Genomic DNA, 23,970 nt, shown 5'->3' with positions numbered 1-23,970 from the left:
TAACTGGGGGACTGGCTTTGGCCAGTCCACCCCTGGCAATGCTGAAAGGCTATATAATGTTTTAGGCTATGTCCCTGTCACAGCCTTAGGGTATGTTCACACTGAGTAAATAAGGCGGAATTCCACGGCGGAAGACTTAGAATAATGCCATCAGCAGCCAATTGAATCCCAGGACAGGTCATAGATAAAAGTTGTCTATCCAATGGTACCAATAGTTTGGGGGGCAGGGAAGTGGCGTCTGGATACAGGTTCACTTTAAAGGGAAACTGTAGCGCAAGGGGTGCCTCAATGTTATTCGGGGTAAACTCCTTCCCGGAGCACCCTTAGGAGCACTGCCGCACCATCCGGCCTGACCCCTCCATTGATTATCATTAGAAGAGGCAGGCCAGATGATGTGGTAGTACTCCTAATGGTCCTAATGGTGATCTAACCTGCTAATAGTTCCCCTTTAAGGTTAAATCAGCAGTGTTCTTAAGAGGTTCATTTCTAATTGCACTTTATATATCTCTATATATTAAACTATTATTAGAGATGAGCGAATACGATTCGATCAAGATGATATTCGATCGAATATTGCGGTATTCGAAAGATTCTAATTAAATCGAGTTGTGTGGGGAATACGCGGGAAACATTTGAAAGCCCTCCCATCGCAGTTGGCGCTTTTTTTTAGTTCAATCACCATGCAGGAAGGCCGTAAGGGACCCTGGGAGTATCCACGTAGCGCGAAAACGGCGTCAACCCTCATTGGATGGCTGAACCACATGACCTTGAATCTTAAATACTTGGCTCTTGCCTCTCGACCGCAGATGCGCTTTCAACCTAGCCAGGGAAAGATCTTGCAGCAGGGAGAGATAGGTTTTAGTAGCTTTTTGGTTAGGCAGGCTCAGTGTCGGACTGGGGTACCTGGGGCCCACCAGAGGAAATGATCCTTGGGGCTCACCAAAGAAGAATCGTTAAAAAGCAACATACTGACCCGGCCCTATCCTGGATTCATCTGAATCTGTGACAACTCCCTTGTGAATGACATGTTTTCAGTAGAACTATAACTCTCAGAATACCCTACACTTATGATCCTCCGGTCCTCCGATGGCCCAGTCCGACACTGGGCAGGCTTACTACAGAACCCAAAAGTCCTTTTCAGGGCTAAGATCCAGTGAAAAAGTCATCTCTGAATCCAAAGCATTTCTCAGTGCTAAGACATAGATGATAACAACAGCAGCAGCAGCAAGTGTATTCATTCCGGTACCCAGTGTGTACAAGTGACTTATAGTGTCCCTGGTTTAGCCCACTAAGGGCACGTTAATAAGGACACCTGATATATAACGTTCCAGTAGCCCAGTAAAAGGCACGTGATACATTATGTTCTAGTAGCCTAGAAAAAGGCACGTCATACATACTGTTCCAGTAACGTTCGTAAAGCATGATGCGTGATATGTGCGAATAACATGATGCTCTAAAGACGCACATTGGAATCATGTATGTAACGCTGAGCAAGAAATACGAACGAAATGTGTGAACATTGCCATAAACTTTCGTAAAGCGTTCGCAAATATTCGAAACTGCGGAGAGTGGCATTATACTGCTATTTTGGGGTGTTGGGTGCACCCAGGAATGCTCCCCCTAATGTCCCAGTGTCATTCCAGAGGTGTTCGAATCAATTAGGGAGGTTTCATGGGGGACTTGGTGACCTCCAAGTGGTCGAATTTTGATTTCCAATTTTTCTCCCATAGATTATAATGGGATCGAATATTCGTTCAAATAGTCGAATCTCGGTGCCTATTCGATTCGAATTCTCAAAAGTCGAATATTTCACTACTCGCTCATCTCTAACTCATTATCATTATACCCTTGTTACTAGGAGTAAATGTTTGCTATTATTTTCTCTTTGTCTCATCTCTTCTCCCTGTGGGTTTTTTTAATGACCCAAGGGAAACTCTGAATACACAATTGTTTGTCTATATAATCCCCACACCTATCACCACCGCGCTCCGTTATTCATGGAGAATATCCCTGACACTTTTCTTTCAATCTCTCCCTTGTGCAGCTGTAATTTGCTGGATATATCATTTAGAAATTTTATGTTTTAATTTGTGCAAAGGTTATGTTTTATGTTCTTGGAGCCGAGCCTGTACTGGAACAAATGCATAGAGTATATGTAACTATAGATATAGTAGAGTTAACAGTCAGTGTCGTGTGAACTAATTATCATGCTAAAGCTCTGACTGTTAACTCTGCTACATCTGTATTTGCCACAGCTGACAGTATTCCTTACCTACAGATGTAGCAGAGCTATCAGTCAGGCTTGGTGCGTGAAAGCATCGAGGTAATGTTCTATGATACATCATAGTAGGTACACAGTATGGGCTTCTATTGTAACTTCTTGTACATTTGTAAGATAACAAATACTATTGAAAATCCTTTTTATACTTATGCTTCATATTATAACAGATAAATACTGAAATAGTTCTGCAAAAATGATATGAAACATTATTTTTTTATATTTGATTGAAAAATTATTGAGATTATTGTTATCTTGAAATTCTATTTTTTTTTTTCTTCCATTTTTCAATTTAAATGGATCATGGTAATGTGACCACAACGACCTATTTCATCATTCTCGGGATCTCAGAGAAGCCTTTATTACAATGTGTTGTCTTCCTCCTGGTTCTGCTCATTTATCTCCTCACTCTTGGAGGTAACATCACCATCTTCCTCCTTGTTTGTCTAGATCACCATCTCCATACTCCCATGTACTTTTTCTTGGCCAACTTGTCTCTCTTGGACGTTAGTTGTTCTACAATCTCTCTTCATAAAATCCTTATTTCCTTCATATCGGGAGATAACACTGTCTCAGTTGTTGAATGTTTTGTGCAAATGTTTGTCTTTTTGTCGTTGACTTGTAATGAATTATTAGTATTGGCAGCTATGGGTTATGATCGCTATGTCGCTATCTGTAACCCTTTACGTTATCATGTGGTCATGGACTCTAAACTTTGTATCTTTTTGGCTTTTCTATGTTGGGGTTGTGGTTTTCTTGAGATCTTACCAGGTTTTATAGAGTTATTCAAATTAACTTGTTTTAAATCCAATGTGGTGGACCATTTCTTCTGCGACGTGGTGCCAGTCTTGAAGCTATCCTGCAGTGACACATCTTTTCTTCAGTTCTATACCCTCACTGTGGGGGTGCTTATTTGTTCTTTTACCCCCTTTGCCCTTACATTCATCTCCTACGTTTTCATCATCTCCACCATCTTGTCCATACGTTCTAGCAGTGGCAGACGTAAAGCCTTCTACACGTGTTCCTCTCACCTTATAGTTGTCCTCTGTCTCTACGCTTCTCTTGTCTTCCAGTATTTGAGACCATTTTCATCCATCAATTTAAGCTCCAATAAATATTTATTTTTGTGTAACACAGCTGCCGTCCCTATACTGAACCCCCTGATCTACAGCCTGAAGAATAAAGATGTAAAAGCCGCTATTAGGAGAAGAATTAAATTTGTGGGAATCCCAACTAATAGTAAAGATCATAAACTAAACATATAGATACACCCAGCGCAGATAATTAGTGGGTCAGTCAGAATAAGGAGGATTATATAGGTGACAAATACCTGTATGGAAATCCAGCTGGAAAGGTAAATATATCACTTGCCCAGATGCCGATATCAATGGAGTTCAGCCGAAGTCCACATCCAGCTTTTATGCAGTGTAGAGAAGTTAATCAATGGGAAGAAATCTTCTGAACTCGGCAGATGCTCCGGCCGGTAGCACTGCACATAAGTTCACACAGTCCAGTTTTCCGTAGCAAAAAAGTGGGATCCTGAGTGACGTCACGCTCCTTAGGTATGGATCCTAGTGCAAGCCAGAAGTTATCCTATGCATTTCAGTGTACACGGACACCTATACTAACACAGTGAGTTGACTGCATTACTAATAGTAAAGATCATTGAAACTATGACTTTAGGGTTCTGCCGCATGAAGAATTTAGTTTTTTAAGTTTTATCAGGGCTGTATTGGAAATACTGGAATAATAACATTGTGACTGATCTTTTAAGATATACCTGTCAGATCACATTCAGAAAACATAATGTTGTTATTTATTATATTAAAGGGTCAAAGACAACTGCTAAGGTATGAAAGTGTCAGGGCCCAGGGGAACAAAAAGAGACAGGAAAAGTGGGGCCTAAGGCTAGCACACACAACGCTGTCCAAGTATACTCACAGAGCAGGTCCTCAACAACCATCCACAACTGCTCTGAAATAAGTGCTCAAACAGCACAAAACACGGACAGAAAAAATACAAACAAAAGACCGGACACAGAAAAGAATGGTCAGACAGGCCAGGTCAGCAACAAAGAGGGCGAGCAAGGTACAAAAACAGACAAAGTAAGTACAGTTAGACACAAGCAGGCAAAAGGTCAGGATACCAGAAAGCACTGAAAGCAGGACAAAATGCTGGATGAACAGAACGAGCTGGACAAAGCAACCGAGAGCCCTGGACAGAAGGAAGGAAGATTCCTATAAGGGAAACAAAGTCCCAGACTCAAAGCTCATAGGTCCAGGCACAGAAACACTGAAGAACAGAGGAGAGACCTGTCCATTAAAGGGGTAGTGCGGCGCTAAAAAATTATTCACAGAATAACACACATTACAAAGTTACACAACTTTGTAATGTATGTTATGCGCCATTTTGTGCCAAACATCATCTTCGGACGGATCGCTGAATCCCTGCCGCCGTCCCCCCTCCGCCGCGTCACAACTGTGCTCAGCCGCGATTGGCTGAGCATAACTGTGCTCAGCCAATCGCAGCTGAGCGGCTGATGACGCGGCGGAGGGGGGGCGGTGGCAGGAATTCGTCCGTCCGTCCAAAGATGACGTTTGGCACAAAATGGCGGACGGCTCTCGACACGGATCAGGTAATGTATAATGCACCACACACTTCCGGGTACACGGGTGGGGGGGGTGGGACACGGGAAGGGGGCGATTCACAGACATAACATACATTACAAAGTTGTATAACTTTGTAATGTGTGTTATTCTGTGAATAATCTTTTAGCGCCGCACTACCCCTTTAAAGTACGGCAGAGAACTATGGTAACAAGGCAAGAGCAAATGTGCAGGGAGAACTGAAAAACATGGAATGGACAACTGAAGCTTTGAAGGACACAGAAAAACTTGAAGCAGAATATTAACCCCTTTGGGACACAGTTATTTTTGTTGTTTTTTTAATCCTGGTGTTTAACCCCTTAAGGACAGAGCCTGAAATGGCCTTAATGACAGAGACAAATTTTATGAATATGACCAGTGTCACTTTATTCATTAATAACTTCAGGATGCTTTAACCTATCCGGCTGATTCTGAGATTGTTTTCTCGTGACATATTGTACTTTACATTTCTGGTAAATTGGAGTCGATACTCATAACGAATCTTTATGAAAAAAAAACAAATAATGTGAAAAAATGTGAAAAACTGCATTTTTCCAACTTTGAAACTTTTTTGCGTATACAGAAAGTGGTTATACCACATAAATTATATATTAAATAGAATTAGCAACATGTCTACTTTATGTTGGCGGCATTTATTAAACGATCTTTCATTTTTTTTAGACAATAGGAAGCTTAAAACATTAGCAGCAAATTTCCAAATTTTCAGTAAAATTTCTAAATCAGATATTTTTAGGGACCTGTTCAGGTTTAAAGTGTATTTGACTGTATGTTAGAAAGCCCCACAAAGCACCCCATTTCAGAAACTGCACCCCCCACACTCTGCAAAAGCATATCCAGAAAGTGTTTTAACCCTTTAGGGGAGTCACAGAAATAAAAGTGTGTAAGAAATTTGAACATTTTAATTTTCTGTGCAGAGATTTTATTGTAATCCAATATTTTTCATAATTATAAACCTATTACCAGAGAAATGCACCCCAATAATTATTGCCCCTTTTCTGCAGTTTATAGAAATACCCCATATGTGGCCCTATTGCGCTATTTGACGCAACCACAAGCCTCAGATACAAAGGAGCAGCTAGTGAATTTCAACGCCTCCGTTATATTTGGTCATTTCTGACTGTACCACTTCAGGTTGGCAGAGGCTCTGGGGTGCCAAAACCTAAAAAACACCCCTAAAGGGACACCATTTAGAAAACTACACCCCTCAAGGAATGTAACAAGGGGTGCGGTGAGCATTTAAACCCCACAGGTGCTTCACAGATTTTTCCGAACAATATGGCGTGAAAAAAGAAAAATTTATTTTTTACACTAAAACGTTGTTCTAGCCTTCAATTTTTCATTTTCTTAAAGGGATAAGAGGAAAAAAAAGACACAAAATGTGTAGCGCTGTTTCTCCTGAGTACGTAAATACCCCACATGTGGCGATAAAGTGCCAAGGGGGCGCAGGACAAGCCTCCGAAGGGAAGGAGCGCCAATTGGCTTTTGGAAGCTGGATTTCACTGGAATGGATTTCAAGGGCCATGTCGCATTTACAGAGCCCTCGTGCTGCCAAGACACTGGAAACCCCCCACAAGTGACCCCATTCTGGAAACTACACCCCTCAAGGAATCTAACAAGGGGGGCAGTGAGCATATGGACGCCACTGGTGACGGGCACAAATGTGGAACAATGTGACGTAAAAGTAAAAAATTTCATTTTTTCACTTTCATGGCACAAATGTGCCCGTCTTTAAGGGGTCCATATCCTCGGTGACCCCTTGTTAGATTCCCTGAGGGGTGCAGTTTCCAGAATGGGGTCACTTGGGGGGGGTTTCCAGTGTTTTGGCAGCACGAGGGCTCTGTAAATGCGACATGGCGTTCATCATCCATTCTAGCCAAATCCAACCGCCAAATTCCAAATGGCGCTCCTTCCCTTCGGAGGCTTGCCCTGCGCCCACATGGCGCTTTATGTCCACATGTGGGGTATTTTCGGACTCGGGGGAAATTGCTCTACACATTTTGTTTTTTTTCCCCTCTTTTAACCCCTTGTGAAAATGATAAATTCAAGGCTAAACCAACATTATAGTGTAAAAAATGTAATATTTCATTTTCACGCCACATTGTTCCACATTTGTGCCCGTCACCAGTGGTGTCCATATGCTCACTACACCCCTTGTTACATTTCTTGAGGGGTGTAGTTTCCATAATGGGGTCACTTGTGGGGGGTTTCAACTGTCTTGGCAACACAGAGGCCTTTTGAATGCAACATGGCCCCTCGAAATCCATTCCATCCAAATCCAGCCTTCAAAAACCAAATGGCGCTCCTTCCCTTCGGAGGCTTACCCTGCACCCGCACGGCGCTTTATGTCCACATGTGGGGTATTTGTGTACTCAGGGGAAATTGCGCTACACATTTAGTGTTTTTTTTTATCTTTTAGCCCCTTGTGAAAATGAAAAAATCATGACAAGAATAATGATTTAGAGTAAAAATTTTACAAAAATTACACTAAATGTTGGTCTAGCCTTGATTTTTTCCATTTCCACAAGGGGTTAAAAAAGAAAATGAACACAAAACGTGTAGGGTAGTTTCCCCTGAGTACTAAAATACCCCACATGTGGGCATAATTTGCCATATGGGCACAGGGCACGCCACCAAAGGGACAGAGCGCCATTTAGAGGCTGGAATGGAGGATGGAGGCCATGTCGCATTTACAAAGCTCCTGTGCTGCCAGGACAGTAGAAACCCCCCACAAGTGACCCCATTCTGGAAACTACACCCATAAGGAATCTAACAAGGGGTGCAGTGAGGATATGGACCCCACTGGTGACAGGCACTTACGTAGAACATGTGCCGAGAAAATAAAAAATACCATTTTTTTTCATTTTCACGTCCCAAATGTGGCTGTCACCAGGGGGCCATATCCCCGCTGCCCCCCTTGTTCGATTCCTTATCGGGTGTAGTTTCCAGAATGGGGTCACTTGTGGGGGGTTTCTACTGTCCTGGCAGCACAGAGACTTTGTAATTGCATCATGGCCTCCTCTAATGGGAATGGCGGCCATACCTACTTAGCTGGGGAAAAGGGACAATTCTAATTTATTTGGGGGTATTAGGCCAATTATTGGTTTATAAGGTTGAAAATGACAGGTGTCCATCAAATTCAACCTGTGTTGATCCAGAGGAAGGCAAAAACTCCTCATGAGGCAGACGACAGTAGCCTCATCACAGGGGAAAAATTCCTTCCCGACTCCATAATGGCAATCAGAATAATCCCTGGATCAACGTGACCCCTGAAATAGGAATAAGGGACAGAATTTAGATAATGTAGAACTCCAATGACGTGTGGTACGCCTTGGAGCGATCCAGTATGCAGAGGCCGGGGTGATCAGGACAGGTGTCACACTGGTAAATGGTGTCCTTCCTGATCCCCCTGTTACGCCACACTCTGCACTTCTTCTGGGGTCTCCCTTTCTCCAGTGTGGGGGACGTCACCTGGAAAATGTTGCCCTGGTGCGATACGGGGTCCTTCATATCCAGATGCGCCCGCATCAGTCCGCTGGCGGGTGCCATTCGCCATTCCGCAGTGTGCACGTACCCTAAATCTGTAAGTGTACCCTGAGGTACTCTCACAGAGTTTGTAGAATTTCACGCCATACCGTCATCTCTTATTGGGACGGTACTGGCGGAAAAGACGTGTCCGGGGGGCAGCGTACGCTACGCTACCCCCCAGACATGTCACTGGATGATGAGGATGATGAGGATGAATGGAGGAAAGAAGGATCCCCCCCATTCATCCTCACTGGCTGTTTCGGTGTCGGAGGCAATAATAACGTATCCCTCTGACGCCGAAAACACCCTGGGGGCCATCTTTATACGGGGATTGGTATATGGGGTATGTAGTGGTGTAGTGTCAAACTTTATTCAATGTAGTGTGGTGTAATGTAGTGTTTTTTACGTGTTTTTTTACAGTAAGTATAAAAAAAAACCCTACGCCAACAAAGGCGTTGCTGATAAATGCCGCACTTATGTGCGGCACTTATCAGCAGACCGTGGCAGTAGAATATAGAAAAAAAACACCCTACGCCAAAAAGGAGGAGTTGCTGATAAGCAGCGCACTTTCGTGCAATGCTGATCAACATTCAGCGGCGATAGGGTGCGGAAAATAGAAAAAAAAAATTTTGAAAAAAAAAATAAAAAATTTCTACATTCTGAACATCCCAGTAGCTGCTGATAAGTGTATTACAAATATCAGCCGCTAGAGGGCAGCAGAGCGCAAAATCCGGAAAATCACGAGGCTGGAGCCGAAAATAGCCGAAAGAAGCCGATGGGGACCGCCGGAAAGACCCGAAGACGCGCCGGAAAGATGGAGGATGCCGCGAACCCGGAAGACGCAGATCAGGACCCCGGGACAGGTGAGTAATGTACAAATACTTGCTCTGGACCCCTCAGCTACCTAGCTGAGGGGTCCAGGGCAGGTATTTATTATTTTGCTGGACTCTGATCGCCGTGCCACTGGCCCGATCGCCATTACTTTTTACAGTAATGGCGGTCGGTGCCGTCCTCGGACAGCACCGACCGCCTTTTTTTCCGGGTCATCGGGTCACCGATGACCCGGAAAGGTTCCGATCGCCGCTATTGGCTGATCTGAATTGATTGTTAATCACCCCCCGTGCCGAGAAGCTATGATGGCCTGCTATGATTTATAGCAGGCCATCTGCCCCGATCGCTGTGTGCGAACACGCAGCGATCGGGGAAACATCGGGCGTAAATTTACGCCCTGATGCGCTAAGTACCAGGGCGCGAGGGCGTAAGTTTACGCCCGATGTCGTTAAGGGGTTAAAAGGCCAAATCGCTTGCACTTTTTATCACCTACAAACTCACATAAGCCCTTATTTTTTGTGACACCACTTGTACTTTGCAATGACAGTCTTATTTTTTTCACAAAATATGCTGCGAAACCTGAAAAAAATTGTGTGGTGAAATTGATGAAGAGGAAGCAAATTGTTTGATTTTGGTGGGTTTAGTGTTTACGCTGGTCACCCTATGGTGAAACTGACTGTTATCTATGTTCCCTAATTCAGTATGATTACAGTGATAGGTAACTTATAAACCTATTATTTTATCTGACTGCTTTTAAAAAATTAAAAACTAAATGTGTTTAGAATTGCTCTATGACCATACTTATAACGCTTCTATTTTTTGATGTATGGGGCTATTTGAGGTGTAATTTTTGTTCCATGATCTGTACTTTCTACTTTTTCCAGATCTACTTTTTATGTACTTTTTACAGATCTGATGTGAAAAATCTGCAATTATGCACTTTGGCAGTTCACCATGCAAGATCAGGAATACCATAATTTAATAGTTCGGGTGATTCCGCACTCAGTGATACCAAATAATATTATTTTTTATTTATTTTTACAAAATAGAAAAAGGGGAGAGGATTTAAACTTTTAATTTGGAAAGGGGGCTTATTATTAAAAAGACTTCTTTTTTTACCACATTAACTTTTAGCCCCACTAGGGGCACCTATGAGCAATATACTGATTGCTCAGAGGGATCAATGTAGTATGTATATACTACATTGATCCATGAATCTACTGTTCAGATCACCCTTTCACGATTGCTTCGCGCGGAGGTGGGGGGTCCATCCGGCCACTAGACCACCAGGAGAGGTGTTATATAGCCATTTAAATGCTGCTGCATCTAAATAGTTAATTAGTTTGGCACGGCAATCGGTCTCCGATGGCTTTTAGCTGATAGCAGTCGGGAGCCACGAGGTTCAGAGCGTGGTTGTGGAGTGACTCCTCTCTGACCTGCCCCAGAACATACGGGGTTTAAGGCTAAAAATGTAATCTCTGGTGCAGAGGTCGTAACTTCACCCAAGAGGGCGGCACTGATGTTTTATCAGGCATGATAAAGACACTTCCTGTCATGGCTTTCATAGATATGCTTCCCTAAGCTATAGCCTACAATCCCTACGGGGTCTTATGACTGAGGTTCCAAAAACTATTTCTAATGTTGCCATTTAAAGTTTGTAATAATTATGTCCATTTGTTACATGTGATGCTTTGTCTTTGTTTTCTATTATTACTAATAACTTTTACTTTAGAACACACACAAAACAGACTATTGATTATTCTTGAAACTTTAAAGCTCTTATATCTGGAAACCAAAGTAAGACGCCTTATACTTTTGTGTCATTGTTACCTTGGCATCCACATAATCTCCCATAGAACTGCAACATTACTTGCTAAACTTTCTCTAATTCTAAAATTTCTTTGAAGTATGGGTAGGATATCATTGAAGGTCATGTCCACATGTGCTACAAACTTTTTTGAGGTCATCAAATTTTTTAAGAGCATTCTGGGACATTTTAGCCACAATTGGTCCCTAAGGGCTTGTCGAGACCATTCTGTGAGGATGGAGCCATGGTATCGTTTTCACCGGAACCTGCATATGAGGGTCAGAGATTTATTAGGGTCTCCAAACAGTTTTTTTCTCATGCATAACTACTGCCCGTTTGGTAAACCGTTGTGATGGTAGGAATTTCCGCCCTTTACACCCTACTAACACCAAGCTGCTACCACCCTAGACCGGGAGCATCATTTTAGATATTTTAATCCTGACTCTTCTCAGTACCCATAGTAGTGGTGGGCACAGACTAACAATAAGAAGGTTAGCTTTGTAATGGAAAGCCATCTGTAAAACAGCTGCACTTCTAAGCTAGTAATGTGGAAAAAAAAACACTAGGAAAGACATTTTTTTTTTTATAAAAACACACCCCACCCTTGTCCATATAAAAGGGTGGAATATAAATAAAGTTTTATTAGTAAAGAGGTAAACAAAACAAATAGTTTATTTATCTAGCCTTGGTCCAGCTCTGCTACTAGGCTTTATGGGTAAGGGCAAAAAATGTGCCAAATTGTGAATGGGGATTGTGCAACACAATCTGACACACCTTCTGCTTTTGTTGAAAAAAACCTCTGTGGCACTAAGCAGAAACAGCAAGTCAGTCCTGTATACAACAGATCTGGCTTACTTTCTTGCATGGCATAGATGAACTGTGACAGAAGCAGCATGCTCCTTCCAGGGATTCTACAAACAGTAAGCCAGGGATCCACAAACAGTAAGCCAGGGATCCACAAACAGTAAGTCATGAACAAATAAAGTATCCCTAGCTAGTGGAGCAGGGATTATCAGTAGTCCTGCTTCGCTTTCCATTGTACTCTACGCTAATAGCACTGAGCACCATATTATAGCCATGGCAGTCCTTGGAGCCTTGGTCAGACTCTTAGCTGCCATGGCAACTGCTGTGTACCAAAAGTGACACAGCAAGCTCCATCAGATCCTGTCAGATCCATTACATGCTACTTACCATCTGACATTTATAGAGCAGTGTTGAGCCACAAACCTGAACACTCAGCATTTGACACCCAGTTGGATGTCGCCCTAGGGCTGCCAGGAAAACATGGATGCAGCCTATGTCTGTATCCATGTTTTCCAGGACTCTTTAGAGCAGTATCCAACTTCTCCAGCTACTGGGAGTGAAATGCTGAGCGTTCGGATTTGGAGAACAGTTCCGAACAATTTGGCTTGTTTGCTCAACACCAGTAAGGGTACTATTACACGGAACAATAATGGGCCGAATCGCTCCACGCTCCAGGGCTGCTGCTGCCGCTGCCTGCTTCTCCCCGGGTCCCACGTGCTCTAGCTTCTGAGTGGCCTGTCAGCTGACAGGCCGCTCAGCCAATCACAGGCCACGGCGGTCCCGGCCTGTGATTGGCTGAGCGGCCTGTCAGCTGACAGGCCGCTCTGAAGCTAGAGCGCGCGGGACCCGGGGAGAAGTGGACCGCAGGAGCAGCCCTGGAGCGTTAATGGGTAATGTATATAGTTTAAGCAAGGGCTGCAAGGACATCGGTAACGATGTCCTTGCAGCCCTTGTTAAATGATTATCGGGCCGTGTAACAGGCCCAGCAAACGAATGCCGATCTAGCAGATCGGCACTTGTTTACAGGTATTATCGGGCCCCCATCAGCCTGTGTAATACCACCCTAAGGAGACAACTACTAGAAGTGGACTAACTTGTGTTCGTTTTAGTAGCAGCAGGCTTTCTGCCCTGTTATGCAGCCGGGATCCTGCTGCCCTAGATAGCACAATAATGCACACAATGATAGAGGAAGCTACCTTCCTCTGTCATTCCCTTTACATGGCATGTTCTCTGTTGACCACTGCATGTAAAGCGTTAAACTGTTGGGAATGAGCTCCTCTTCGTTTCTGGCAGTTGCAGCAGGGTCCTAGCTGTAGCTGTGTATTACACCCGGGCTCCTGCTGATTGATCATGAAGGGTGCAGTGAAAAAGTCCCAAAAGCTTCAGTAATAATCCCAACCTCTGTTCTGGGAAAACTGTTGTGCTGTTAAATATTCTTCATAAATGAATTGGTGTCTTAAAAATTGATTTAAGACACTTTTAGGAACATTTGCTACAAAATTTCTCAGCCCTGTAATGTCTCTAAAAAGTCACCTCCAGGTTAGATAAACTTAACATGCTGAGGATAAAGGGAAGGCTCTTCTCTTCCTTCTTCCGGATTGGTGCTCTGGAGTTGGTAACCCTGTCCCCAATGCACCAAACTGCCTTACTAGATGCAGTATTAGGCCAGGTTCACACTACATATAACACCAGCCATCACAGAACGGCCTGTGTTACTAAAGATCATCCTGGCCGGTACTGCAGTATCAGCCAAATTATCTTAATTTCTGCTGACTTTGGATGCGGGCGCACCCGAATTCACCGCCGCACACAATGGAGTGTGCGGCCAGAGCCACACACACTGTTGTGTGAACTGACATGTTCTGTGCGGCCGCTATTCAATGAATATCGTCAACACAAAACTGACATATCAGTTTTTCGTGCGGCCAGATGGAATCCTGGACCGAATCATATACTGTGTGTATACGCTGCGGCCTGGATTCCATCCATTCCAATACAATATATGTTTTGCAAAAATCACGGCCATTGTGCAAATCGCAACAACAGACGTGATTTATGCAAAATATACATTGTGTGAACATGGCCTTAAACTGCAAACTCAATGGAAAAAGTGTTAAGGATGAAGATAAGAGACTTACCTTCATCCTCAGCGCTCTGTGCACAGTAGCAAGCTATTAGCAAATTAGAATCGGTTAGGTGTCTAACAATCATGGATGGTATAGACCTGGCATGTCCAAAGTCCGGCCCACGGGCCATTTGCGGCCCGCGTTCCGAACTTTTACGCCCCCCCCCCAGGTATCCGGCAGCAACAGATACCTTGCGCCACGCCACTCTAGTGCACAGAAAAGTGCACTACAGCAGTGTTTTTCAACCAGTGTGCCGCGGGCGCCGTCCCCCTCACCTACTGGCCCGGACGTGCTCCTCTAATCAGGGGAGACCAGGAGCGTGGTGGGCCCACCACGCTCCCGGTCTCCCCTGATTGGAGGAGCACGTCCGGGCCAGTGGGTGAGGGGGACGGTGCCCGCGGCGAGCATCTCAAGGAAGGTGAGCAGGGATGGGGGAGAAACAGGAGATAAGCAGGGGGGAGAGAAACATGGGGATGGGGGAGAAGCAGGGGGGAGAGAAACATGGGGATGGGGGATAAGCAGGGGGGAGAGAAACATGGGGATGGGGGATAAGCAGGGGGGAGAGAAACATGGGGATGGGGGAGAAACGGGGGAGAGAAACATGGGGATGGGGGAGAAGCAGGGGGGAGAGAAACATGGGGATGGGGGAGAAACGGGGGAGAGAAACATGGGGATGAGGGAGAAGCAGAGGGGAGAGAAACATGGGGATGGGGGAGAAACATGGGAGAGAAGCAGGGGGGAGAGAAACCTGGGGATGGGGAGAAACGGGAGAGAAGCAGGGGGGAGAAAAACATGGGGATGGGGGAGAGAAACAGGGATATCCCTTTTGTGTTTATCGAAACAGGCCCAGGTTTCACACTGAGTGAGTATAAATACATTTAGAATCTATATTATTAACTATATGTATAATATGTACTGTTTTAGTGTCATTTTGTGCCATTTTGGTTGGTGGTGTGCCCCGGGATTTTTTTAAGTATAAAAAGTATGCCGTTTTCAATAAACTTTGTAAAAAAAAGTTTATTTGCATTCATTTTAATGGTCTAAAGAATGTCAAGCAAAATGGTCGGCCCTCGCACATGTTCACTTCATCAAATTTGGCACTCTTCGAAAAAAGTTTGGACATGCCTGGTATAGACCAAAGAAATTTGCACTAACATAAAGTACAATGTATCAAGAAAAATTATTTCAGAATCACTTTCCTAAGTTAACGAATCACAAAGTTATTAGCCCACATTTTAATTGCACTTTATGTATCTGTATACAAGTTAGAAACTTCAAAAGAGATATTTTTATTATTTATCCATTATCTTGTGTGCTTTGGGTTATCTTCCTCTTATCTCTTCTCCCTGTGGGTGTTTTAATGACCCAAGAGAAACTCTGAACACTCTAATATTTGTCTATATAATCCCCAGTCCTATCACCACTGCGCTCCATTCATTTGTGAAGAATATCCCTGACACTTTTCTATCGATATTCAGTTTGCTGAATATATAATTTATGTGTTCTTGGTACTAGCAATGTAACTGGAAAACAGATGAATAGAGTATATTTATACTCTATTCAATTCATATGAACAGTCAGTTTTAGGTATCATGCTACATCTCTGACTGTTAACTCTGCTACATCTGTATGTGCTACACCTGACAGTATTCATTACCTTACCTACAGATGTAGCAGAGTTAACAGTCAGACTTGGTTCGTGAATGTATCAAGGTAATGTGTGATGGTACTGTACATCTCTACACAATATGGGTTTCTATTACAACTACTTGTGTAACATAAAAATACTATTGAAAATATTTTACACTTATGTTGCATATGGTATATGTTCTATATGGTAATAGATACTAAAATATTTTAGTTCTTTAAAAAAAAATCCTAAGTTTTTGTTTAAAAAAAATTTACTTTATTGTTATTTTTAAATTCCATTTTTTTTAATTATACAATTTAAATGGATCATAGTAATGTGACCACAACGACCTATTTCATCATTCTCGGGATCTCAGAGAAGCCTTTATTTCAATGCTCGGTCTTCCTCCTGGTTCTGCTCATTTATCTCCTCACTCTTGGAGGTAACATCACCATCTTCCTCCTTGTTTGTCTAGATCACCATCTCCATACTCCCATGTACTTTTTCTTGGCCAACTTGTCTCTCTTGGACGTTAGTTGTTCTACAATCTCTCTTCATAGAATCCTTATTTCCTTCATATCGGGAGATAACACTGTCTCAGTTGTTGAGTGTTTTGTGCAAATTTTTGCCTTTATGTCATTGACTTCTGATGGACTGTTGGTTTTAGCAGCTATGGGATATGATCGCTATGTTGCTATCTGTAACCCTTTACATTATCATTTGGTCATGGATTTTAAACTTTGTGTTCTCCTGGCCTCTCTGTGTTGGATTTGTGGTTTCCTTGAATGCTTACCAGGTTTTCGAGAACTCTTTAAATTAACATGCTACAAATCCAATGTGGTGGACCATTTCTTCTGTGACATGATGCCTGTCCTGAAGCTATCCTGCAGTGACACGTCTATTCTCCAATTCTATATGTTCACTGTGGGGGCACTTATTTCTGCTTTTACCCCATTTATCCTAACATTCATCTCCTACATTTTCATCATCTCCACCATCTTGTCTATACGTTCTAGCAGCGGCAGACGTAAAGCCTTCTACACGTGTTCCTCTCACCTTACAGTTGTCCTCTGTCTCTACGCTTCTCTTTTCTTTCAGTATCTGAGGCCAACGTCATCCATCAATTTAAGCTCTAGTAAATATTTTTTTTTGTGTAACACAGCTGCAGTCCCTATATTGAACCCCCTGATCTACAGCCTAAAGAATAAAGATGTGAAAGCCGCTATAAGGAGAAAATTGAAATTTGTGGTAACTTCAACTAATACTGAAGACCACTGAAATCTCACGCTTTTGTCCCATATAGTTTATTAGTTTTATCCAGGCTATAATGAATAATTGTGACAGATCTTTTCAGATATAATTTTCAAAACTCATTCAAGGAACATAATGTTGTTTTATAGTACGCCACCTGACACCTTATTTATTGTTACTCAACTATTACAATAAAGGATTTTGACTCCAGTAACAGTGTTATTCTTATCTATAGCCTGTATACACTGAGAGGCTAAAGAGTAACAATGTTTTGAGCTTTTGACCTTCAGGCTCCATATCTCACCATCCACTACAGCTTAGTATTTCCTAAATCCATCTTTGGCTTTCAACACTGCTTGAATCCTCCTGGGCATGCTCTTCAAGCATGTCAAAACCGATATCTGATCCCAGGTCTTTTCTACACATTCCCAATGTTGGTGCTTACTGGTCAACTCACTTGGGTACAAATACAGCTCTTTCTTCAACTCTACACACAAGTGTTCCATTGGGTTAAGGTCTGGGGACTGTGGGGGCAAAATCAGCAACTTTACCTCATTGTCATTGAACCATTTCTTCGCGAATCTTGACGTATCGTTTGAATCGTTGTTTTGCTGAAACACTATGAAACACCCATAGTACTTAACCCTTACAGGACCCGGCCAATTTAAATTTTTGCGTTTTCATTTTTTCTTCCTTGTGCTTAAAAGGCCATAGCACTTGTACTTTGCAATGACAGGCTGAACTTTTGCATAAAGTACAATGCAAAACAAGAAAAAAATTCAATGTGTGGAGAAATTGAAAACAATTGGGGGGGGGGGGTGTTTTTACGCCGTTCGCTCTGGGGTAAAACTGTTATATATGTTCCTCAAGTCGTTACGATTACAACGATATGTAACATATATAACTTTTATTTTATTTGATGGCTTTTAAAAAAATTTAAACCATTGTTAACAAATATATGTTCCTTAAAATTGCTCCATTCCCATGCTTATAGCGCTTTTATCCTTTGGTCTATGGGGCTGTGTGAAGTGTCATTTTTTGCTTTCTATCGGTATCTTGATTGCGTATATATGCTTTTTTAAACGCTTTTTATTACAATTTTTCTGGATTTGATGCGACCAAAAATGAGCAATTTTGCACTTTGGGATTTTTGGCCGCTTACGCCGTTTACCGTGCGAGATCAGGAATGAAATAAATTAATATTTTGGGCGATTACGCAAGCTGCGATATGAAACATGTTTATTCATTTATTTATTTTTATTTATAACATGGGAAAAGGGGGGTGATTCAAACTTTTATTAGGGGAGGGGGCTTTTTATTAATAATAACACTTTTTTTTTTTTACACTTATACTAGAAGTCCCCCTGGGGGACTTCTATTATAACTACACTGATCTCTCATTCTGTCAGTGTTTTGTCAGCGTAGTGTCCAGTGGCTAGAGCTGCTACCAGGAGACATGGAGGAGGCCGTAGGAGGGCAATAACACAGCAGCAGGACCGCTACCTCCGCCTTTGTGCAAGAAGGAACAGGAGTGCAGTGGCAGGGCCCTGCAAAATGACCTCCAGCAGGCCACAAATGTGCATGTATCTACACAAATAGTTAGAATTGGACTCCATGAGGATGGTATTGGGGCCCAACGTCCACAGATGGGGGTTGTGCTCACCAGCATTGGCAAACTCACCACTGGTGCCCTGTGCTTTTCACAGATGAAAGCAGGTTCACGCTAAGCACATGTGACAGACGTGACAGAGTCTGGAGATGCCATGGAGAACGATCTGCTGCCTGCAACATCCTTCAGCATGACCGGTTTGACAGTGGGTCAGTAATGGTGTGGGGTGGCATTTCTTTGGAGGGTCGCACAGCCCTCCATGTGCTCCCCAGAGGTAGCCTGACTGCCATTAGGCACCGAGATGAAATCTTCAGACCCCTTGTGAAACCATATGCTGGTGCGGTTGGCCCTGGGTTCCTCTAATGCAGGACAATGCTGGACCTCATGTGGCTGGAGTGTGTCAGCAGTTCCTGCAAGATGAAGGCATTAAAGGGAACCTGTCACCCCCCGTGCCGGGGTGACAGGCTCCCGACCCCCCGTTACAGCCCCCTATACTCACCTGATCCCGCCGGGTCCCACTTCTGGATCCGGTCGGGTCACGGAGATATCAGCCACTGCAGCCCGGAGCGCGCTGAGAGATGAGTCCAACGCTCATAGAGAATGACGGAGCGCTGGACTCGCCTGTCATTCTCTATGAGCGTTGGACTCATCTCTTAGCGCGCGCGCGGGTCTGCAGCGGCTGATATCTCTGTGACCTGACCGGCTCCAGAAGCGGGACCCGGCGGGATCAGGTGAATTTAGGGGGCTGTAGCGGGGGGTCAGGAGCCTGTCACCCTGGCACGGGGGGGTGACAGGTTCCCTTTAAAGCTATGGACTGGCCCACCCGTTCCCTATACCTGAATCCGATTGAGCTTATCTGGGACATCATGTCTCCCTCCATCCACCAATGTCACGTTGCACCACAGACTGTCCAGGAGTTGGCGGATGCTTTAGTCCAGGTCTGGGAGGTGATCCCTCAGGAGACTATCCGCCACCTCATCAGGAGTAGAGACAATCGAACAGTGGAAAATCTTAGGTTCTATAGAACTCGAACCTTGTCAAACCTTCCGCATTTGATTCCCGATGCCTTCCTGGTCCATGGGGAAGGAGGAGACAGCCCGTGTACCGCCTGGAATTCTAAGATTCAGCCTAGGTAATATGCTGTATCCTCCTTCCCCACGGACCGGGAAGGCCATGGAAATCAAATGCGGAAGGTTCGACGAGGTTCAAGTTCTATAGAAGCTAAGATTTTCCGCTGTTTAATCATCTCTAATCAGGAGCACGTTCAGGCATTGTAGGGAGGTCATACAGGTACGTGGAGGCCACACACAATACTCAGCCTCATTTTGACTTGTTTGCATCAGCCTGTAGTGTGTTTTTTCACTTTAATTTTGTGTGTGACTCCAAATTCAGGCTGCCACTGGTTAATAAATGAGATTTCCATTGATGATTTCTATGTTATTCTGTTATCAGCACATTAATATTAAATTAGAATATTTTATTCATTCAGATCTAGGATGTGTCATTTGAGTATTCCCTTTATTTATTTTCAGCAGTGTCCATAAAATGTCACGAAAGAGTTAGTAGATTTCCGTACATATTTTCCATTGATTATTATTTCATTTCCAGTTGCTCTTTACTTATTAATGTAAAAACTACATCAAATAAACAAGTTTCCTGGATATACAAGTTTTTGTAGTTTCCTGGATATATAATCTACATGACTCATGTATAACTGGTGGCAAAGATGGCAGTATATTTTGTTGAACTTAACCTGCAATGAAACCAAGGACTTGACTCATTTTCTATGTGTATAAAGTAGCAGGTAATACTTTATTCTCATGGCTTCATATTGCAATAACTAATTTTATAGAAATTCTCAGTTCTCAGGAAATTTTATGAGCGAGACATATTTGTTTTTTTATATTTTTCAAAATTAACAATTTTATTGTTTTCCTGAAATATAATGTTGTATTCTAACATTTAAATGGATCATGGTAATGTGACCACAACCACCTATTTCATCCTTACCGGGATCTCACAGAAGCCATTGTTGCACTTTATTGTTTTCCTCCTGGTTCTGCTCATTTATCTCCTCACTCTTAGAGGTAACATCACCATCTTCCTCCTTGTTTCTCTAGATCAGTGATTTTCAACCTTTTTTGAGCCGCGGCACACTTTTTATACTTAAAAAATCCCGGGGCACACCACCTACCAAAATGGCACAAAATGACACTAAAACAGTACATATTATACATATAGTTCACGGAGTTCACTCTTGGGGGTTTTAAATCAGCTTCTTATCACCACAAGAGCTGCTTTTTAAGCCCTCAAGAGTGACATATGCCGGGCAGAGATCCTTTCAATAAATTATTCATTTTAAAAAAGTGAAATAAAAAAGGATAACCCCCTCATATATACAATCCCATGTAACCTCATACATACAGTCCCATGTATTCCCATATATATATATATATATATATATATGTATATATATATATATATATATATATATATATATATATATATATATATACAGTTCCATGTAAACTCATACATACAGTCCCACGTATATGAGCACATAATTATCAGCACCATATACTGTGGTGATGTGCACTGTATAGCCACAGTATATGGTGCTGATAATTATGTGGCTCATATAACTGCAGTATAAAGGGGTACAATGAGACGTACTATGGCCATGAGGCCAGAGTACAAGTGCCCCCTGCTTTGCCCTCATACAGTAATAATGCCCCCTGCAGTATGCCCCATATAATAATAATGCCCCCTGCAGTATGCCCCCATATAATAATAATAATGCCCCCTGCAGTATGCCCCATATAATAATAATGCCCCCTGCAGTATGCCCCCATATAATAATGATAATGCCCCCTGCAGTATGCCCCATATAATAATAATGCCCCCTGCAGTATGCCCCCATATAATAATAATGCCCCCTGCAGTATGCCCCCATATATTAATAATGCCCTCTGCAGTATGCCCCCATATATTAATAATGCCCCCTGCAGTATGCCCCCATATAATGCCCCCTGCAGTATGCCCCCATATATTAATGCCCCCTGCAGTATGCCCCATATAATGCCCCCTGCAGTATGCCCCCATATATTAATGCCCCCTGCAGTATGCCCCATATAATGCCCCCTGCAGTATGCCCCCATATAATGCCCCCTGCAGTATGCCAATATGCACCAATAGTTTAAAAAAAAACAAAAAAAAAACAAACCATCATACTCACCTAATCGGCGCTGTGTGTTCTCCCTCCTCTTCAGGCTCCGTCCTGTGAGCCGCGGCGACTGAACCTCCGGCAGGCGTGATGACGTCACATCATCACGCCTGCCGGAGAGGTCACGTCCCGGCCTCCCATAGGCTGCTGGCATGAAGTGCCGCGGCCTATGGGAGTCAATGTCAGAGCAGGACGCTGACAGGTCCTGCTCTGACATTGTGCGCGATTGAATGTTTCGCCCGCTCACTGTGTGAGCGGGCGGAACATCAATCCATCGGCATATCCCTAGAAGCTGCGCGGCCGCAGCTTCTAGGGATATTAAAGGGACAGTTTCTAATTTCCGACCGGGATCCCGCGGCACAGCTGGCGGGTTCTCACGGCACACCAGTGTGCCGCGGCACCCCGGTTGGGAAACGCTGCTCTAGATCACCATCTCCATACTCCCATGTACTTTTTCTTGGCCAACTTGTCTCTCTTGGACGTTAGTTGTTCTACAATCTCTCTTCATAGAATCCTTATTTCCTTCATATCGGGAGATAACACTGTCTCACTTGTTGAGTGTTTTGTGCAAATGTTTGTCTTTATGTCTTTGATTTGTGATGAACTGTTGTTATTGGCGGCTATGAGTTATGATCGCTATGTTGCTATCTGTAACCCTTTACGTTATCAGTTGGTTATGGATTCCAAACTTTGTGTCCTCCTTGCCGCTCTATGTTGGGTTTTTGATTTTCTTGAATGCTTACCAAGTTTTATAGAACTTTTCAAATTAACGTGTTATGACTCCAATAGGATGGACCATTTCTTCTGTGACGTTGTGCCTTTCCTGAAGCTATCCTGCAGTGACACATCATTTCTCCAGATCTATATTTTCATTGTAGGGGTTTTTATTACTGGTTTCATCCCCTTTGTTCCTATATTCATCTCCTACAGTTACATAATTTCCACCATCTTGTCTATACGTACCAGCAGTGGCAGACGTAAAGCCTTCTACACGTGTTCCTCGCACCTTACGGTTGTCCTCTGTCTCTATGCATCTCTTGGCCTCCAATATTTGAGACCAACGTCATCCACAAATTTAGGTTCAAGCTAATATTATTCTTTGTTCAACACAGCTGCCATTCCTATACTGAATCCTCTGATCTACAGCCTGAAGAATAAAGATGTGAAGGCCGCTATAAGGAGAAGAATGAGATTTTCTGTAATATTGCTTAATACTAAAAACAATAACAAAAAATAAAGAAACCATTAAAACCATGACTTAACCCTTCAGGCATGTTTGCCAGTACTCATTTAGGGAACATAAGCAAAATTGGTTAAAAGAAAAAAAACATTGGTTTGATTTTAAAAGAGCAGTTTAAAAAGTTAACGTCAAGCTCTGATCGTGTACAATGTGTCATGCAGACACATAAGTAATTCTTTTTTTTTTAAAAGGTTATTTTTATTTATTCCAATGGGGGATTACAAAAGCCATCAATCAAAAAAAGGAAAGGAAGGTTGTCACGTCCTGAGATTAAAAAATTCTCTACTTTATTCCAATGGATTAAAATCTCATGGTACAAAAGTCACAAGTAAGGAGTCAATAAGAAGTATCTTTTTGTCTCCTTACTTGTGACTTTTGTACCATGAGATTTCAATACATTGGAATAAAGTACAGAATTTTTTAATCTCAGGACGTGCCGACCTCCCTTTTCTTTTTTTGGTTCGTGTTTTATTAAGGACTGGGATATCCTCAGGTTGGGCACTCACCAGGTGAGCTGGATGAACTGTTTGCTTTTACAAAAGCCATCAATACTGCAATTGTGTGATTTGCTTTTTGTTTTTTTCATTTTGTTATTTTTAGGTTGCAGAATTATTAAATCATTGTGATATTATATTTATGTTGTTCTTAATGTTTTATCTCTCAAGTGTATTATTAACACGAAAAAAGTAATAATGATATTAATAATAATTTGTTTATGTGTCATGTTCTTCTCCATTCACAGACCTGTGGCATAACTTGCTTTTGAGGTATGAGCTGTAGTGACATTTTGATCACTATTGAGAAATTCTTCATGGTATTATGGCATTGAAACTTTTTTCTTTCAAATGTTTTTTTTATGTTTTGATAGATTTTAGGGTTTTTTTTTTCTTTACATTTGCTGGCCAGATTCCACATGTAGTTTGTTCAATCCAGGGTTATAACAATTTAACGATTGATGGTTTTCATGAAGAGGAACCACT

At 42.6% G+C, this 23,970-nt stretch overlaps 3 protein-coding genes across 3 annotated transcripts; all 3 read left to right on the top strand.

Annotated features, from left to right (window-relative positions):
* Positions 1-2,574: 2,574 nt before the first annotated feature.
* On the top strand, positions 2,575-3,543 carry LOC138766473 (olfactory receptor 6C74-like). The gene has a single exon (XM_069944064.1). It carries the CDS (start codon positions 2,575-2,577, stop codon positions 3,541-3,543), a length of 969 nt encoding a protein of 322 aa, XP_069800165.1.
* A 12,445-nt stretch (positions 3,544-15,988) lies between these two features.
* Positions 15,989-16,945, top strand: LOC138766472 (olfactory receptor 6C1-like). The gene has a single exon (XM_069944063.1). The coding sequence runs from the start codon at positions 15,989-15,991 to the stop codon at positions 16,943-16,945; it is 957 nt and encodes a 318-aa protein (XP_069800164.1).
* Positions 16,946-20,493: 3,548 nt separating this feature from the next.
* On the top strand, positions 20,494-22,840 carry LOC138765915 (olfactory receptor 5V1-like). Its single transcript, XM_069943062.1, has 2 exons — positions 20,494-20,639; positions 22,168-22,840. The coding sequence occupies exons 1-2, from the start codon at positions 20,494-20,496 to the stop codon at positions 22,838-22,840; spliced, it is 819 nt and encodes a 272-aa protein (XP_069799163.1).
* Positions 22,841-23,970: the final 1,130 nt, after the last annotated feature.

Source organism: Dendropsophus ebraccatus, chromosome 10 (genome assembly GCF_027789765.1).
Source record: "Dendropsophus ebraccatus isolate aDenEbr1 chromosome 10, aDenEbr1.pat, whole genome shotgun sequence".
Taxonomy (NCBI): domain Eukaryota; kingdom Metazoa; phylum Chordata; class Amphibia; order Anura; family Hylidae; genus Dendropsophus; species Dendropsophus ebraccatus.
The sequence above is the reverse complement of the archived record's forward strand: the minus strand, read 5'-3'. Positions and strand labels throughout refer to the sequence as shown.